Raw genomic sequence first — 20,579 nt, forward strand, 5'->3', positions numbered from 1 at the left:
ACCTAAACAACATGAGGTAAAGACCAAAGAGCCAGGGAAAAAATCCACCTAATAAGGACTTCGGTGTATTTCCAACTTTTCTCATCCCTGCTCCGATTACTACCACCTTGCTATAACATGCTACGTCATAAATCAAGATAGAGTCATATTTTTGTTCATCAGGATAATGCCTTTTATGTACCACATGAACCTGCTTAAAACACGAATTACAAAAATGATTCAATTGTGTAGACATACATTTTCAAAATTATACATCCAATATACAACATATTGTATATTATTTATACAATATAAAACCACAAGTCGCTTAATTACTAATGCTTCCAGAGTACCTCCAAACACAAAGTTAAAAAACTATTTCCAGTTTGATGTCCATCAAGTTTAATAAGCCTCTAGATTTTCTCAAACAGGCTGGCCTCAATGGCTTCCTCCATACTAAATTTATTTTCATTTTTAATCTTTTAATTTTATATCTTTCCATCACCACTTATCCCCTTCCATGTTCTATATCCACCCTCCCCCGCCCCCACAATCTCCCCACTGTTGTCCAGGTATGTGTTGTCATTTTTTGTTTTTTTTTTATTTTCATATGTTTTGTATTCCTAACTTATATAGAGAGTAAAAGACTTCATTAGTGTGACTGGAGAATGAATATTCTAATCAAATAGTTTAATTAAAGTTATGAGGACTATTACCATTAACACCACCCTGCAGCACCCTATTTAAACCTTAATTTGTCACTCAACCTTGAACTTTTTACCATGGACTGCATGCTGCCCTTAGTTTAAAAAATATTTATTGGGTGCTCGCTCCCCTATATCAGCGCCTCTATTCCTGGCCCCACTCATTTCTGACTCACACCTCAATTCCAACCAAGCATTTAGTAAGTCCCAGCATGTCTCACCTGCTCATACACCAGTTATAACCATGGGACAAGGCCACATGGTGTTTAACTAGCAAAGCCAAAATTCAAATCCAGTCTAAGTCTATACTCTATTTATTTTGTTTTGTCCTTGTTAATTTTTTGTAGCATCAGGATTTAGCATAAGACCGAGGACTTAGCAGATACTCCACCGATGTCTATTTAACTGATAGGGTGTCTTCAAAATCCATTTTTAAGATAAATATTCATCTCATGGGAATCTCATGTCAATGTTTATCTAAACAATGCAGAAATGCATGCAGCGAAAGCACTCTTTACCAGCTTCTGCTCACCTATGCACCTGACTGCTGGCAACCGAATCTCCCCATCCCTTCTGTAAAGTATACTCTCTGATATGCTTGCACATTTCTGCCCCTCGACCAGAGTTGCACTTTATCAACTTATACATGTTGGGCTTGCTCCCAAGTCTGTTTATGACACCTGCAATTATTACTAAATAAATAGGTGTAATCCAATAAAATGTGAGTGTAAAAAGAGCTGTTTCTATGAAGACTAAGTTGATTGCTTTAGAACCACTTGACCAATGTGGTAACGCAAAAAGAAACTTTTTAATCAAATTAGACATGGAAGGAATGAAAGAGAAATTGTATAATTTGAAGATGACTTTGCACTGACATTTCAAGCATCTCAGTTCTCACTGTACTTAAAAAAAAACTGGAAGATGAGAATGGATGCACCATTATGATGTGGTATGTGCAAGAAAGAGCACATGGCTCTCCAAGCAGCTGACCATACTTAGTTTTACAATAAAAAATCGGCATACAATTGCACAGTTATGCGTTTTGGATTAAAATGAAACATCTAGAGTATACACTACATGTATTCTTTCTTAATGGTTGCTCCACTTTAACAGCTGTTCTCGATTAAGCGGTCAACCACATCCACAGGCCTCCTGCAAAAGAAGGCCCTTCCAGTGACAGCCTCCTTTTAGGAACGATTCATGGATGGAACACCCTACAACAATATACTGCTGTCACTTCCTTTCTAAAACAAACAAAACCAACCTGCCCTACACCACCAGTAAAATGGACACAGTATGTTGAATTTTCTCCTGTACTGAGATTGTGTTAAACACTCTCGTGGCTCCTTACCATAAATAAATTTTAAAGGTCTCTTGAAACACTCTCATTTAAATTCAGTTCCATAAATAAATACATAAATACATAAATAAATACTGTTCCCTTTTTAAAAGGATGAAATTTTCTATATTAAATAATTTCAATTTATGCAACATGTTAAGTTTCATGAGCCGTTTAAAACCCATCCATTCAAAATCATCAGATGTTTATTAAAATCTTCTGAGATGATAAAAGTTATAATGTATACAGGATTTGTGGCTGGCTGAACACTCACAATAGTTGGGAATAAAAGAATTTACTCATATTTGTCACTATTAACATCCCTACCTTTGCTTTTCACACTTACATCAAGTGAAAAACTCTTACCTACCTTTAGCAAGCTGAAACAAATACCCAAAAGCTAAGAAGTAAAAATGTATGTAACAAAATCACAAATTTAGCAATGAAGTAAATGTTTTTAGAAATTCAAGCTCCTTTAGGACTTTCCAAAAATGATAATCAACAGATAAAATGAAGAATAAATCTTCCATAGTTTTTGGGTAATAAAAACTTTTCAGTTATAAAAGTAGTTTTATTTAACTTACAAACTCTTTTTAAGCAACACTAATCAATTACAACTTAATAGCTGCTGCGTGGTGTTGAACTAATTAATTAACCTTCCTGAGCTTCCTCATTTACAAAATGGAGTAATACCTATCTCATTTGCTAGTAATATGTAAACTGTCTAGTGCACAGCTGAAAATAAATTCATGTGACACCCTTCATATGTATATAAAGCCAAATATTCTTAACAGTGATGGAGGCAGAGAGACAACAAAGTATATGAATTCTCCCAAAGTGTATGCAAAACTTTGTGCATATATGCTTACGTACACTTTACTTGGGAAAGGATCCACAGGTTTTCATCTGATTCTCTAAGCAGACCATACCCCAAAAAGTTTAAAAGCCTTTGGCTTTACTGCCTGTCCCCAGATTCATAAAGTTTATAAAATTTAACTGAGAACTCTAGACACCAGTTAACTTTAAATTACTCAAGAACAACCACAACAAAAAGTTCAATTAAAAGCATGATCATGGTATGGTATACATTCTTTTATTTCTCTTATAAAAAATAAACAAACTTTAATTTACTTGGCTCAAATTATTTCCCAGCCTTACTGTAAATCAAATACCCAAATTCAAAACCAAAATTTAAAAATGTAAAACAAACAAACAAAAAACAGTAACATACACACAAACAGGGAAACCTTAAATAGCCAAGAATTAAAGCTCTATTACTTGTATAATACAGTAACAATTGTTCCTTCTTTGGAGTTAATTTTTCAAATTACTTCACCCCTTCATTCTGATTCAAAGTTAACAACCTTAACTTCAAACAGCTATTATGTATGTGTTTTCACTGTGTGCAATAAGGAAGCTGTAAGGTATCACAGAAGGGACCCTACACTAGGAACCACGGAAAGCAAGGTTATGGTCCTGTTCTGTCACTCACTGACTCTCTGCACACAGCTGGACCTCAGCGTTCCGCGGTACTATAATCCTATATAAAAACATGCAATCCCGAAGTAAAAGACTAAGTTACCTGCTCTCCTAATGTTGCACTTCACTTTATTCCTAAAACAGAATCTTACAAAAGGGAGGACACCTGATAAGACATTTGATTCTAAGTCTAATGAGAAAATATGCCCAAAATAATAAGACTTTGAATTACAGACAGTTCTGTTCCCACTCTCAAGGCAGAAACACTCAGAGCAGAGCTTACACTGGGGACACTCCAAGCTTCAGCTGAGCATGAGTAAGAACACCAAACACCTTCCACCATACTGCTCCTTTCCTTAGTGCGAACAGCACTTACAAGAAAGATTTAACAACAAACATATAAGCAGACAAAAATAATGATAGATAAACCGTTACTTGTATTTCATTGAAAAAAAGTATGGAAAAGGGAGCTTATTTTAACTGATTTTATTTCCAAACTGTCCTTTCCAAAACAAGTTTCTCATTGAAATACAAAGTAAGGCTTTACATACCAAGATACCCTCTATGCTGAAAAGGGGTATCCCTCTTCCCACACACACACACGAAGCAACTATATGAAAGTTAAGCATTTAATAAGTAGGTCAAATACAACTCTGAATGTATTCCTGTAAAAGCTACACAATATACATGAAAGGCAAATTAGCCTGGCAAGACTTGGTTTTCTGAAAGGCTGTGATGACTAAAACTTCAGGACTAGAACATGATACTTATTAAAAGAAACTGGAGCGGCGTCCTCCAGCAAAAGAACTAGTACAAACAGCGTTCCAGGCTGAACTCACAGTCTAGTATCCTAGGCCTCCACCATCTTTTCCAATTTCCCCCACGTGGTGCATAGTGTGAATCCAAGAAAACAATCAGTAATTCATCTGCTGAAGGTCAGCTATAAAACACAATGAGGCCCATGCACTTAAATTATTTAAAAGGAGGAGAAAAAGAAACCCTAGATAAGGTCTCGTTGAAAATAATGCCACAGAATCCAGCAAACAGCATAACTGTACAAAAAAGACCAGAATGAGATAGCATGTTGGACTGTCATCACATGACATATACCAAACACTCCCCGCCACGTTAAAAAAAAGAAGTTCACTCAGCACCGGATTCACAGCTTTCTACATGACTTCAATACCAGCCAAGGGTTTTTAAAACGCCTGACCTCACGGACAAGACTTCCAGGCAAACGTTGATTAGGCCACCTGGGAAAGATCACCATCGACTGCCAATATTTCAGATCTAATAAAAGTATTCAGATCTAATATTTCAGATCTAATAATAGTCTTATCAAGTTAAAGTGCAAAGATATCAATCTCCACATTCAAATATTTTATAGCACATTTCAACTAAGTTCAAAGGGACAAAAGATTGAATCCGTAATTTCTTATTTGTGCAAGTAGAATTTAGAGATTATTTCTTAAGTAATTAGACCTAATTCTTCTTGTGGCCCTCAGAACACAGTTTACCTGTTGGAAGGAGTATAAATAAATAAACTTTTATACAGATGGCATTTTGGCATATCTATCAAAAATTAAAATACACATGTACCCTTTGGCCCACCAGTTACATTTTGAGGAATTTATCCCAAGAAATTTTTGGATGCAGGTGCAAAAATGTTATTCACTACAGCATTTTGTAAAGGTGAAAAATCATATTGCTGATTAACATTTGGGGTACCACACAAAGGAATGAGCCAGACCCATATGTATGGATGTGTAAGGAACTCCGAGACAATTTATTTGTTCAGTGAAAATTGCAAGCCGCACAACAACAGGTATAGTAAAAACATATTTATGTCAAGAAAATTGTACGCATGTGTGTGTAACTGCATAGAAAATGGTCTGAAAGAATGCACAGCAAACAGAGGCTATCATCTGAAGAAAGAAAAGTGGGTCAATGTAAGTGGGTTGAGGTTGGCATGAGGGGAAGGGCAATTTCAGAGACAAACTTTTATTTTCTACTCCACATACATCTGTATTATTCATTTACATCATGTAGATAAAACATTTGATCTTTATAGAAAAGATGTAATGTCTAATTTTAGCTGAACTCTAGAAGCATCTAAAGAGAATGCTAAAATAATAAAAGAAGTAAAGGCTGTTGGTAGTCAAAAACATCCTTTGTGACTTTAACCTTCAAGGGAATAAAGACAAATGTGGGTAGCATCAATCAGCAGTTACAAGTGAGCATGACAGTGTTTTCATAAAAGAGCACGTGTCAATCAGAGAACAAAAGGATTTGCCTCTTAGAACTTGAAGAATATAAAAAATACTAAAATCAGAAATATTATTAAAAAGACATAAATCATTCCAAATGTCTCTGAAAAATACAGTTTTAACAATGAATCCTATTACTTTGGTACAAGATGTATTCTGGGTGGTATGTACTTTTGACTTAAAAAGCTGGCATGTAATAAAGCACTGAATGGTATGCAGTGTTTATCTTACCTGGACATTTTCTTCTGTAACCTGGATTTCTGCAGTGTAAACATAATCAATGAGCATCCTCAGGGTCCAGCCATCTACCTCTTTTATTCGGACTCTCTTTGCTCGGCTCTCACTCATCTCACCTAAAACACAAAGGAGTGAGAGTGACGCAGCGGCGGGATCCTGCTGAGGAAGTATCAATGCCAAGACAGACTCATCTATTTTCTTGCCACTCACTGTATTCAGTAAGCAACTTATCAGCCGCTTTTTGCAGGCCTAAAACATTCCCCTACCTCCCCTACAGGCTCACCTGAGCAAACCATAACATGTACTCTTGTCACCACTTGTACCTGAAAAAAATCCCATCACAATAATGAATGTGCCACATGTCTAACTGCATAAACTATAACACCTGTGTCCTTACAGATTCAGCAACTGATGCTGTCCATGGGTTGGTTGTTTATTTATTTATTTATTTTTGCGGGGGGGGGGGGGGGCAAAGGGGAGGGGGAAAACTGCGCATTCTTCTGAGCAGTTTTGTTTTCTTTTTGCATTTCTACTCATGACCAGAAGAGTCACAGGGTCACCCCCTGGCTGTGAACAGCAATGAACGGTTGCTGAGAAGGACCCATTTGGTTAGCAGCATCCATTCAACAAGCACACCAGTGCCTGCCGTGGCCGTGCACGGTCTGCGCTGCGTGCAGAGGCTCTGCCATCATCGGGAGGGCACAACGGTCATGCAGGACACAGTCTGAACGAGGTTACATAAGATGCTGCGGGAATGCAAGACAAAAGAGGGACCACAGAAGGGTTAGTTGACAGAAAATGCTCGTTATAAGATCTTCTAGCCCAAGTTCCAGTCCCGTTAGTCCCCTGTGGTAACTTCATCCTGAAATCATTTCCATACCAGAATTTATTACGAAAGCCAGATACCCTTCTACATCACTGCCTGCTGAAAGCGGTAAAGGACCTCTCTCCCAAAACCCACAGAACTAATTAAGAATTCGGGGATCATAAATAAGATCCTCTCTTGTGGAAAGAAACAGGGAAGCAGAAAGGAGAAGGGATGGCCCCTAAACCAAAGGGACTTAGGAGAAGAGGAAGCAGGTTTATGTGTAGACAGCAAAATGGCCCTAGACATGGCCAGACATAAGCAATGAAATGGTGGGGAAAGAAAACTTCAACTAAAAACGACAAGGGCAGTCTAAAAACAGTGTCAAGAGCAGAAAGACAGATTTCTAAAACTCATCAGATTTTAAAGATAAAAGCAGCAGCATGAAAACTGATGCTGGTGTCCTTCACCCTCACCTTAATCAGGCATCTTTTGTTACAAAAGGAACACGATGACCTCTAGGTTTCTTAAAAGTTCATTTCTTTTTCAGATACAGTGCACTGTCAGCAAAAAGCCTATCACTGCAGCATTATTCACAGTGGCCAAGACACGAAGACAACCAAGACGTCCTTCAACAGATAAATTGATAAAGATGTGGTACATATATACAGTGGAATACTACTCAGCCACAGGAAAAGATTCAACACTGCCATTTGTGACAACATGGATGGACCTTGAGACTATTACACTAAGCAAAATAAGTCAGTCAGAAAGCTAAGAACCATATAAATTCACTCATATGTGAGATATAAAATCAAAACTCATAGACACAGACAACAGTATGGTGGTTGCCAGTGGAAAGGGGGGTGGAGGGTATACTAAAAGGGACCAAACAGATGGTGACACGATGACCTGACTTTGATGATGGGCACACAATGCAATATACATATCAGGTATCACAGAAATGTACACCTGAAACCTATATGGTCTCATTAACCAATGTCACCCCAATAAATTTAATTTAAAAAGAAAAAGAAAAGCCTAAGGGACTCCATCATTACACAAAATTCCTTTGCAAACACAAACCCTGGGAGAAAAGAAATAATAGTGATGCGCATTTAACTGCATGCTCCCCTGGGGATTATCTCTGACAAGGTCTCAGAAAGAAGCTGTTCTCCTGAGAGCTAAAGTATCTCAAAAACTATCCTACTTCCCAGGAGGGGGATGGGTAGGGGGAACATCCATCAGTGTCACAAGGGAAGGAGCTAGTTAAGAGAAAAGGGTACTTATGTCTATATAGCAGGAAGATAGGAGACTGGATTATGTGTCTCCTGTTAAAGCGCATTTCTTTTCCCCCCTTAAAGAAAAAGGGGAAAAAAGGAGGACTGAGGAACAGAGGGAAACCATTCTCTATCTGCATACAAGGCATCTTCTACTGTCCTTCTGGGTCTCGTGGATAGACTAGATTTGTATCATCCAGAAGCTCTTTTGTGCCAAAAGTAAAGATATTTTGGTGATTCCCATGTGGACTTTCATTGATTTATTTTTTTATCCTCACCCAAGAATATTTTTTCATTGCTTTTAGACAGAGAGTAAGGGAGGGAGAGAAACATGGATGAGAAACACTGATTGGCTGCCTCTTGTACACACGCCCCCAACTGGACATAGTATGCCCCTGGGCCGGGAATCCAACCCGCAACCTAGGTATAAGCCCTTGACCAGGTTTCAAACTTGCAACCTTTCGATTACCTGACAACGCTCCAACCAACTGAGCCGCACTGACCAGGGCTCCCACATGGACTTTTAGAATTAGCCACATCCAACTGACCCATAGGGCCCCTGTGATGTGCACAGCCGTCCGCAGCCTGGGGCTGCGCGCACATAAAGCCCGCACCTCTTTACCAAGGAAGGAATTCACTCCTCAGGGTTTAGGCATGACTTAGCTTAGAGAAAAATATTTACAAATATAACTGAAAAACCTACCAAGTCCCCTACCAAGCATATTTTAAATATTACTTTAAATATTTTAATATTTTAAATATTATAGTTTTTAAAACATTGCTCTAAGATGCACTTTACTAATTCATATATTCCTTACATCATTTTTAATATAAACTGTCTCTCCCCAGGAAAATGTATATCCACTTTTGGCAAATTCAACCCCAATCATACACAGCTTCAGAAACATTTTAATCTTTATTTTTCATATTTACAACCACAGATTGCATTGTAAGTTTAAAAAATTCTAGTAACCACTAAGAATCAAAACATATACTAAAGAGTTGTGAAAGCTATTTCTGTTATTTTAACATAGTACCTTAGTTATTGCCCTTTGCCACGTTCATAAAGAAAATCTTTAAACAGTATGGTTTTGCAAGATTTATTTTTGAAAATGCCTTTTTAAAAGATAGCCAGTGATACTGTACAGAGCTCATCTTGTATCATTTTTAACTTCCTGTACTCACTCTCTTGGATTAGAAGGTTGGTTTCTGTGTTTTTGAACATGTAAAAGCTACACTAGGATATCCACACAGACACCATCACTGAAAACCTGAGGATCACCCTGGACTCTCCCTTCTTCAGCCACCCATCCATGCCGTCACTCACCGAAGCCTGCAGAACTAACCTCAGACAGCTCTCACATCAACCCCCTCGCCTCTCCATCCCTTCGCCCACGGAGCTGCTGGGGCTCCCCTCACCTCTGCCAACGCCACTGCAGGAGCCTCCTTGTTCTTTCCCTCCCTCCGGAACGGACTCCACAGCTCTGGCAGTGGCACCCAGAAGCCTTCACGGTCCCACCCAGGCATGCAGGCCTCTTCCACGTCCACCCCTGCTTTGCTATCCAGCCTCCTCTCTTTCTCCCACTTCTAGTCTTAAAATACACCAAGAAGGAGCTTTTTGTCCTTTTCCCTGTACACTGAGCGATTTCCTACCAAGATGTGTCTGTTGAGCTTGGTCCTCATCTCCCCACCCCCTCACTCCACAGTCTAATCCCTACGGAATCTCTCCAGGTAGCCTCACCGGGCGGTGACCCAAGGCTGTGCTAGGCTCTCACCCTGAGTACGCGTGGGTACCTTCTGCAAAGCCACTCTATCATAACGATACCTAGTTCTCCCCACCTGAATTCTTAAGCTCCGGGAGAGGAGGGACGATGTCTTTCTTATCTCTGTATCATATAATGGCTGACATATGGTAAATACCCAGTAAATACTGGATGGATGAATGAATGACTAGAAGAATGAAATGTTAAACAAGTGCCAATTTAAGATGTAGCATTTTAACATAATTAATAACACTTAAATTAGTCTTGAACACGGGTATTCTAGCTATGAAGGATTTCATCAACAAACATTTATTGACATCCACCAAGTATTCTTGGAGAAGCCAAGCAATTTCACTAGTGAACTGAACCATCTCTACTTTGTTTGAGAGAAGAAATCGCGTCCTTCGAATTGTAAAAGCTTAAAGACGTAAGTGAGAATAGAAACATTTCCATTTCAAAAACTTTTAATCAGAACTCATGAAGCCCAGTGGTAGAAATTAAAATTCAATACTTCCCCACTACATTTTAGATACTTTAGCCTCTCATTTGTAAGTGAAACAGCTTTTTAAATTCCACATTTGTAACAAACAAGTAACTTTAAAAAAGAGAGGAGCTTGATACATTCTTTCTTAAGTAAACAGTTAACTTGGCCTTGCTCTAAGTAGACCCATACTTCAAAGTAAAAATATGGAACTATATCACAGAATTACTTTTCACCTCCCTTCTCTATCCAAAAACTCTAGGATGAGTAACAAGATTCCTTTTTAGGTGACATAGTTTGAACAAAAAACTCACCTACAGTTTATGGGAGATTAAAAACGGGCCAAAAAGGATCATCTGCATATTCTCCATTTTCTAAGAGGTGAGTCACAGCAAAACAAGGAGGGTGACGCCCTGTGCCACTGTAAACACTTCTTATTATCCATTAAGCAGGAGAACATAAACACGTGGCATATGACAGAATGGAAATATGTAAGGTCTACTTGACCTTCGTTATATTTTTTGTAATACACTTTAACAATGTTACAGACCAAGAAAAGAAATAAAGGGACTCATATTCTAGCAAATTTTAAATTAATATAGTATGTAAACTACACCACCTAGACCAAATCTCTGTATCTTCTTTACCTAATCTCTGCCAAACTGTTTGTTATTCAGTGGATTCAGAAGAAGAAAAAGTTCAAAGATTGCCAGATCGGTAAACAGCATCTGTTAATGAAGAACCATAAAAGTCTAGCCTACTGAGCACATGAAATGATGTGCAACATCATTAGTTATTAGGGAAGTGCAAAATAAAACTATAGTAGATGCCATTTCACACTCATTAGTGAACACCCATGACTACAATTTTTTTTTAAAAAGAAAGAGTAACAAGTTTTGTCAAGAAAGTTGGAGAAATGGGAACCCTTCTGCACTGCTGGTGGGAAAATAAATTGGTGCAGCCACTATGGAAAACAGCATAGCAAAAATTTAAATATAATTTTACCATATGAACCAGCAATTCTACTCGATATCTACCTACCCTCATGATAAATGAAAATATTTGTCTACACAAAGAACTATACACAAATGTTCACAGCACTACTCATAATAGCCAAAACCTAGAAACAATCTGAATGTCCATCAACCGGTGAATGAATAATCAAAATATGGTATATTCATACCATGGCATGTATTCAGCAATAAAAAGTAACAAATCAATGAAACATACTGGGACATGAAGTCTACGAGGGAAGGGGTGAAAACGATCATAGAAGGTGCATAAAAGAAGAAAAAAAGTCTAGTCGAAGCTTTCTTAATCTTCTGTTCTTACACAATATAAAGACATTTAGGAATTGAGAGTAAAACATATTAATAATAACAACCATGATAATTACTGCCAATATTAAATATTTTCTATGTGCTAAGTACTAAGAAATTCATACATAATCTCATTTTTGCAAAACCCCTAAGAACTGAGTGATACTATTATTTTCCCAATTTCCCAGATGGGTAAATTGAAGGACAGACTGATAAAGTGACTGAGTAAAGCGCAGACTGATGAAGTGATTGATGATCCCAAAGGTCCACAATTCCAGCAAGGAATTCAGAAGTGGCAATAGCAGTGTCAGCTGAAGGACCACTTACAGAGACAGCACTTCACTAGGGAATTCCTAAATGAAGCCAATACATTTCAAATCGAGCCCTCCTCTTACAAGCCTGGAGATTCTGCTTAGAAGGGGCAGGGGTAACAAGAAAGATGCAAACCAGAGACGGAAAGGCCCACCAGGACATGAAAATTTGACGAGCCCCCCTTTATTGTATTGCCTTGCCAAAGCACCCAGTGGAAGCGCCTTCCCAACTCGCCATCCCAGCCTGGCCCACAGCCCCTCTGCCGCCCTCCCTACATCCTGGATTATTGCACTCGGTTCAGGGACGGCAAGACTGCAACAGGCTGAAAAGTGAGGTAACCTCCAAATCTCTCTGCTCCGCAAACACCAAGTTCTTTCTCTCCGCGTGGCCTTCTGCATTTGGTCCTCCTCTGTGTAAGCCCTTGATATCCATTTGTTTTCAAGGAACAGCAGCCCCCTCCCCCGATGCTGCCCGTCACAGCCCTCCCTTCTGCACCCCTGCTCTGGGCGCACAGGCCTTCCCTCACTGTCACGTATTTAGCTGTGCACATCTCATCTCCCCAGTGGCACAATGAGCCACTGGGGCAGGAAGTGCTCATACACTGTCCAGATCTAAAACAACAAGCCGTAGCTAAAATATTTCATACCTGTAAACATGGCGTGAAAATAAGGACTGCAGGCGGCCAGCACCACTCGATGAGCAGGGATTTCCATGTCTTCAGCCACAATCGTGACATCACACAGCAAATTTTGACTGTTTGCAAAGCAAAGAGAAAAAAATTTAATCATATCTATAAGTGTCCTGAGCATTCTATGCAAAAATGTTACAGTAAGAGCCCACTTTCCTGAGGTTGAGGCTGACTGAAAACTACCATCCTTTAGAAGAGGATTCCCACACAGGAAGTACACAAAAACTGTCATGACAAAGGCCAACTTGCCTTGGGCCTCACTCAGAATCTTGCCTTTGTTTAACAGAGAAATATTTCCACACTTGATTACTGATTACTGGCGGCAAACCATCAATGGATTGTTTAAGAAGTGCGTGTTTGAATTAAGAACAGCATCAGCAGAAATGGCAGATGGCAGCCTGACATTAAGAGGAAGACACGATAAAACATGTAGAAAACTAAACTGGGTTGATGGCCAAAAAAATACGTATTTAAAATGACCTTGGGTTATTATAAAATTAAAAAGAATTTTGTTACCTTAAACCATTATTTTTCCTTAAACAAACCATTATTTAGTGAACATACCTCCAATTCTAAACTATCCACTTTAATTCATTCACAAACAAGTGGTAGACATTTTTTACATACTATGCAAGCTGCTCAGTGAGATCCTCCAGCTCCATAAAAATGTCTTTTCGGCAAAAAATGTTGCTGATGTTTATTCCAAACAAGAAGGCGCCAACTCTAAAACTGACCTTACTCAGAGTCATGGCATCAACGGCTGAAACAGGTGTGGTGAAATCAAAAATCCTTTCAACACACCTCAAATACCTGAGCATGGAATTTATGTTTATAGCATCCATAGGTCATGCGTGGCCCTGCCTCTACTATTCCTCCTACATCCTCCAAGCGCGGCCCACCTGCTTCTGTGAGTTTCTAGTCTTCTAAGTAACATTTTCACAAGACTTTCACCAAGTCCTGGAAGTTTTCCACTTTCCCACACTGCTTACAAACTTGTTTCTGTGGAGTTCACACCAAAACTTTTCAGAGATCCTACTGGCACCTGTCCTCCCTCCAGCCTAGGAGAAACTGTAAGAAGCGCAGCGCCCTCTTGCACCGGTGACGGCTGCAGTCCTGGGCCTCACGGGCGACGAGCCCCCTGTGCCCTTTAGGCTGAGGTACCGCTCATGGGTGGTGCTGACGTGATGGCTCATGATGCTGCATGAGTCATCCGGCAGGTCCTCCATTACAGTGAGGAAAGGTGTCACCATGGTTCACTCATCTGTCATTCCTCCACATCACTAATTTGTGATTCCTCCATCGGGATCTGACAATGTCTACCATCTGCTCCGAGAATAGAAAAGCACTCTTCAATTCTATCCATTCCATGGGTTCACAAATAACTAGGGTGAGAAAAGTCAGCAGTATTTTCAGGAGGGTACAACACAAGAGCTTCACTTTCATGTAGTATCTCATTTAGACCCCACCACAATCTTATGAGGTAGGTATAATTAGGACTTTTACTCCCAAAATGTATAGCCATGGAAGCCAGGGTTAAAGATGAGTAACCAGCCTAAAGTCCCCACTAGCGGCAATATCAGGATTCAAACCCATAGAGTCTAGCCCCAGAGGTCTCCTAACCGCTACACAAAACCATCTGAATTTGTGTTTTTAAGACCTGTTAAAGTTTTAATGAAACAGGCAATAGAAAGTATAAATTATAAATAACACCAAATTATTATTTGACATACTATATACGAAGAACTATTTTTTTTTATAGTTCTAGTTTATAAAAGGCCTGATTTTAGTGGGTTTTGAGCACCACTCTACAAGAGTATTTAGAAAAATCAAAGTTTATTTGCTCATTCAACAAGGCATTATAGGATCATCTCTGCTTAAGGAGACCAGAAAAAGGACTGACAATCAAAGATTACAGGACAGAGTGGAAAACTGTAAAATGTAAAAGTTGTAAAAATGCTATGGGAATAGGGGAGCATCTAAATCAGACTGGTGATCAGAAAAGGCTTCCTGCCGCTACTGACCTTAAGCTGAGTTCTAAAAAAAAGTAAATGTTAGCTGGAAGAAGAGGGAGCAGGAGAACTCTAAGCGACAGAAGAGAATGTGCTGTTGCATGGAGACCTGAAGCAGCAAAGTCCAGTGGGGACCTGTGGAACAAGAAGTGTGAAGAGACAAGAGGGCGTGAGCAAAGCAGGAGGGGAGGGGATGGCAGTCGGCAGAGCCACTGCACAAGCCTCTCGAGAGGGGCATCTGCGTCTTCCTACCGTGACCACGGGATCTGGACTCAAATCAAACCTCAGCCCACGGCATCTTTAATGTAGGTTTTCCTTTTGTCAGTCATCCCTCTCCTTGCTCTAGTTTCAAGATGGAACTTGAGTGGAATTATACTTTAACACCTCAAAATCACATCATCAATTCCATTCAGCTTCAATTACAATTACTCATTGATCCAGACCTTGTAGCGTAATACCTGCTGGGTGTTGCATAATTAGCTTGGTCTTACTGCCTTATTAGCTGATGTTAGTTAACTAATAAGGAAAAAGCATTCCCAAACTAGTAACATGCAGCCACGCCTTGGGTGAGGTCACAGGGAGTCAAAGAGCCACATTACAAATCAACGAACTGAATTACTACGGGGTGAGAAGAGAAAGGCTACAAACAAAAAGTCTGGCAATAAAAATAAGAGACACTTGTTTGAAACCAGTCTACAGGGTACGTTTTTGAGTTTATGTTCCTATTACTTGAAATCTAATAAGGGAATGGACTGTAGGAAAAGAAAGCTTTCAGAATGAGATAAAGTTGTTATTCAGCAAAGTTTGCACTTATTCACTCATTTAGCAAATAACCAGAGTGGCTACTGTGCGCCAAGCACTATGTCAGTTTACCACAATAAACAGGATAATGCCTATGACAGCAAAGAATGTACAGTCGCGCAGGGAAAACAGACAAGCTAAGCGGTAATTACAAAATGAACCTATGACTATTAAGATGACGCAAGCATCTGGTGTTTGGGAGTGCACAGGAGCCACCGAGCCCAACTTCACGGGGCCTTTGGGAAGAAGTTGCTTCTAAGCTCAAATCTGAAGAACAGGGGTTACCTTACGTAAGACTCAGGTGGCACAGAAAAATGAAAGGTGCTCCATCTCCTGAATGAAATGACATCATGAGAATGGGCCCTTCTCAGGAAAAAAACTGCTTTGAAAATTAATAAAACATGCCTCAACATGCCAAGACATTATTTGGTTTTAAATGAATGAATTCTTAGGACTAGAAAACCTATCACTGTTGTGCATATTATCTTTTCAAGGTAAAATGTGCCTTCAGGCTCTGAGATATCAAAAATAATTAGTAGTCACATGAAACAAGAATTTACTTTCTCCTGGAAGTGGGGGTGGTAGGCAGATGACATGGCATCTGTCTGCCTTTCTTTCCCGGGTGCCAGGGAAAATCTGGAGGCACTTCCTACCACATGGCATGGAAGTGAAGTAACAATTGAGGGGCCAGGCTGGCGAGATGTACCGTTAGTCAGAGTCCATGGGGCAAACACAAACCATAGCCTAGGAATGTGCCCCAAGACATACTGGAACAGCATCAGGTGTCAGGACAAAGAAACAAGGAAAGACATTTTTTTAAAAAGTGAGGGGCAGGGGGGAAGAGGTCAAAAGCCAAGGAAATTAAAAGCTGGTCAGGAAGCAGGGTGAGCCAGATGTGGTGCTGCTGTTTGGAACACAGCCGCACCACCGAGTACTGGCTCCCTGGCACATAAGGAGGTGGGGTAGAGAGGTGAGCTGTTTCAAAGGTAAAAGGCTACCTGATGGCTGACTTAAATTAGTCATTTTAACAAAACTTCCTCGAATCGACAACGTCATTTAACAGGCAAGGCAGATGCAACCTGGCTAAAATGTCAATAAAATCAAAGAACAACAAAACTCTAAGCCAAGGGCCACTGCTGTTTGTCTTCTTTTTCTTTTTAAAATCATGACGGTTTCAATTTGAATTTCTGTAGCAGTTCAGCACAAGGAAAACCTAGATGTTGGGTGTAGTAAGATCCACCACACTAATAGTCCTGAAGAACAGCACAGCCTCAACAGATCTGCACCCACTGAGACTTTCAAACAAGAAGAAGCAACAGTGACAGTCAACTTAGAAAGCTGCAGGGAAACCTACTTAAGTGACTGAGAAACTGTTTTAAATAAGGGGCCCCAGAAGAGAGAATCTTTTCAGATAGACTCAAGACAGCAGAGTAACAGTAAAAGCTGACAAATCAGAGCCACAGGAAGACATGGCAGAAAGCATGTTACTGTCTGTAGGGAAGGGAAGGGAAAGGAAGGGAAGGGAAGGGAAGGGAAGGGAAGATCTCCTGATCTGAGGACCTGCAAGAATACTTGGTCACCACTGAGAGCAGATGAAAAGAATAAATAGAAATAAAGTAAAAGAAGGCATTAGGGACAGAAAAAAGGTGGTGGGGAGGGAGCACAGTAGAGAGAAGGAAGTTAAAAGATTTGAGGGAAAACTAATGCAGAGCTGAGTTTCTAAATGTGTGAGTGAAAAGCTCCACAACCTGGTAGAAAACACAGAATATGTACAAAGGGAACGTCCTCATTGAAAGTGGGTTTTTTTCCAACTTGGTGAAATAAATCACAAGGTAGATACTCTTAGCTTCAATAATTTTTAAAAAATAAGCCAAACTAAGATTTCCTGGTTTCCTGACTTAGGATGGGATGCTGAGGCTAACAGAAGCAGCACAGTGTCTCACACATGCTAAATATTCAGCAACACGAAGAGAACAGGAAGTAGAAGTTATGTTAGTCAATTCATTTCCTACCATCCATTCTTCAATTTTTGAAACTTTTTAATGATTCTGTCCATGCTCAATAAGCACCATTTTAAAAAAAGATCAATCCCAAGTGCTGAAAAATCACTGTAGAAAATTACCAGTTACACTGAGACTGTAAACTTCAAAATATCTCTTCAACTTTCTAAACAAGCTCGCTTGATCCGGGGGTTCTTTCCAACTTTTCTGTACTTCAAGGAATGTTTTATATTCTACTCTAACACAACACAGAAACAAAAGAACCTGACAGTGTCTTACTATAGAAAAATATACACATTTGAGCAATAAAAATTTCATATCCTATATAATTTCCTAAAATCTCTTGTAGAAACAGTGATATAAAGCTATGAGGAGAAAAGCAAGCCCACTTAAGTTTATTATTTAATTCATTTGCCAGCTAAGCAACAAAATACAAATAACCAAAGAACCACAACTCAAATTTTTCACAGATGCACAGCAGATAATTTTATCCTAGTAGTGATCTAGGGCCACAATGTCTAAAAGTCCTGGGGGAAAAATACAACAAGCACTCCTTTAAGAGAGAGCTCTTTCATTTAAATTATCTTCTAGAATGTAAGATCTGCTGTTATAACTGAATAACTAAATACTTGTGGCTTATCTGTAAGTGAACATTTGAATTGTCTCATACGACTTATCTACTGAAAACTTCGAAGTCCTAAATATAACTTAAGGATCAAAATTATTTTCCTTCTAAACAATAGGTTGGCCCCCACTAATACTCATTGAAATTTTTAAAGCTCCAATACAGTCTTATCCCATATCCTAGAAAATCGAAGTGGGTTTTATTTAAAATTTATTTAAAGGCAAAATGCTACCTTTGACAGCTTTTTTTTTTTTTTTTTTTTGGACATCTCAAAAAACTCACAGTCTAAGGTTCTCAATAAAACTTAGGTCTGGGATTTAGTCTGCTTCTCTGCCTCCTCAGCAACCCAATACAGTGCGTTGCATAATAAGCCCTCTGTAAAGATGCATTGGCTTAATTCTGAAAATGCTAGTGTTTTGAAAAACTCGTCCCCCACCCCCAACCCCTGTTTGGAAAATTTAAAGAAATGAATTTCCCACCAGAGATACGTTGCTGTGCTCGACTTGTCCTTTTACTACACTGCCAGGTTGTTCCTCTGACATCATTCATGTTACAATGCTACTACCTTTCAAACACCTTTACTGATTCCTACTACCCACAGGATTAGGTCTCAAGTCACCACACCATTTAAACCTGCCACAGGACTGTGCTTCTCTTGCTTCCGAGCCTTTTCTACAGACTTCCCGGTACGAATTCTTGATTCACTTTATCCAACAGGTTATGTTTATCCCCTCCCTAGCTCGTGTAACTATCCAGACCAGGGACTGCCTTTTCTCTCCCATCCTCTGTATGAACCCTACTACACTCCCACCAGGCCCAGCTGACACCACCTTTGCGGATCGCTGTGGATTTATCCTGTGAGAATCCTTTGCAGCACCCACATCTTGCAAACAGTTTTCCACCACCTCATCCTCCTCTCTGGCATCTCCTGCAGCAATCAAGACACTTGCAAGGGCACGGGCAAGTCTGACACTGTTTTTCGGCCCCCAGCCTTTTGGGCATGCTCGATGATCTTAAAGGGGAACTTGGTGTATGCAAATACCTGCTAAATACACTGCTTAGAAGTGACTGCACGATTTCTAATCCAAATAATTTAAAGTCATTCAAGCTTACATTGAGCTGGGACAGAGAGCTGTATCTGAGCCTCCTGTCTTAAACAAAACAAAACAAAAACCTAGTTTAAAGAAAATGTAACATTTCTTTTCTATAAACTATATTAATTCTATAACTGAAATTTTACAAAACTGTCTCCCCACTCCCATGACCACACTTTCTACCAACCAAAATTGGAAGAAAAGTAACTTTTACTCCTTAAATTTCACTTCCATCAGCTAAAAGCTCATAAATACTCTCTGGCGTACAGCTGTTATTGTACCAAGTTGAAGGGACAGCCCAAGTGCAGGGCGCTGAGAACAAGGAAGTTCCCTTTCCTAGCAGTCAGGAAGTCACTCTCAGCGACCCTTTCCTGGCAGCAGGAGGCTGATGCAAGCACAGTGTGTAAGAAGTGATTTTCAGTTGCACAAGGAGTAGGCCTCTTCAAAGACTTTTTTTTTTTTTTTTATTATTCAAATTGACTCTAAGGGGTAAGAGAGAAGAGAATGGTATTAAATACAAAAAAAGGGGAGCGGGGAAGATTCTAAGGAATCCCAAAGAGGGTTCATTTTTTAAAACACAAGCAGTTGATGACTTCGTTAAAACAATCCCAGTTGTAGATCTGGCAGCCAACACTCTCCAGCTATTCAAAGGCCATTCTTCATTTTGAAAGTCAGCTGCAACAAGAAAGTACTATTTCATAGCCATGTAGTTCACACCCAAAATGAAACAAATAGGTAAGTGAAGGCTACAGCTAAATAATCCTAGGGCGAGGCAAGAATACCACGTGACCTGCAGGTAAGCAGGCAGACCATCTCCTAGGCTCAGAGAATGCCCACACTGCAGTGAACCTTAGGCTTCATCCTGTCCATTCCCCTCCCCTTACAGTTAAGGCTCGAAGAGACACGCTCACACACCAGCAGCAGAAGGTCGCAGCTACTGCACCGCCTGGATTGGGGGCAAAATGTGAGTACAACTATTTAAAGTCAGTCTTTCTAAACTTTTCAAAGAAAAAGGAAAGCCACTAAAGATCTCAGTCATAAAATAACCTGAATATTTTTCTTAACTTTTCTTTTAGTTCCACTTAGTAACCACTGCATTTTAGATTCTAATAATTATTGTTGCAATGAGATTAAAATATTCAAACAGCAAGGCCACACGTGCTGGGTAATCCCAGCGATATTTTTTCACAAAGGCTAAATGAAAACCTACTTATTGAAAATGTCAGAGCAAGACTAGGAAGCAAATCAAACATCCAATATTCAGTTTAACTTACTCTTGTCTCTCTCTCTTCAATCTACTCTGCACCCAAAAGCCAGTGTGTTCTTTTCAAAATACAAATCTGATCTCATAACCCTGCTGAAAACTCTCCCGCGGCTTTCTCCCATGATTAACTCCT

The 20,579-nt window shown here is 39.6% G+C and overlaps 1 protein-coding gene across 1 annotated transcript in view; it reads right to left on the bottom strand.

Annotated features, from left to right (window-relative positions):
- Window positions 1–20,579, bottom strand: part of LOC129072519 (kelch-like protein 2) — a 79,532-nt gene that overhangs the window by 44,988 nt on the left and 13,965 nt on the right. Inside the window, 2 exon segments of the mRNA XM_054575986.1 lie at window positions 6,000–6,121; window positions 12,612–12,718. Coding sequence (XP_054431961.1) covers window positions 6,000–6,121; window positions 12,612–12,718 — 229 coding nt within the window.

Source organism: Pteronotus mesoamericanus, unplaced genomic scaffold (genome assembly GCF_021234165.1).
Source record: "Pteronotus mesoamericanus isolate MK-2021 breed Mesoamerican mustached bat unplaced genomic scaffold, CSHL_Meso_final contig_32, whole genome shotgun sequence".
Taxonomy (NCBI): domain Eukaryota; kingdom Metazoa; phylum Chordata; class Mammalia; order Chiroptera; family Mormoopidae; genus Pteronotus; species Pteronotus mesoamericanus.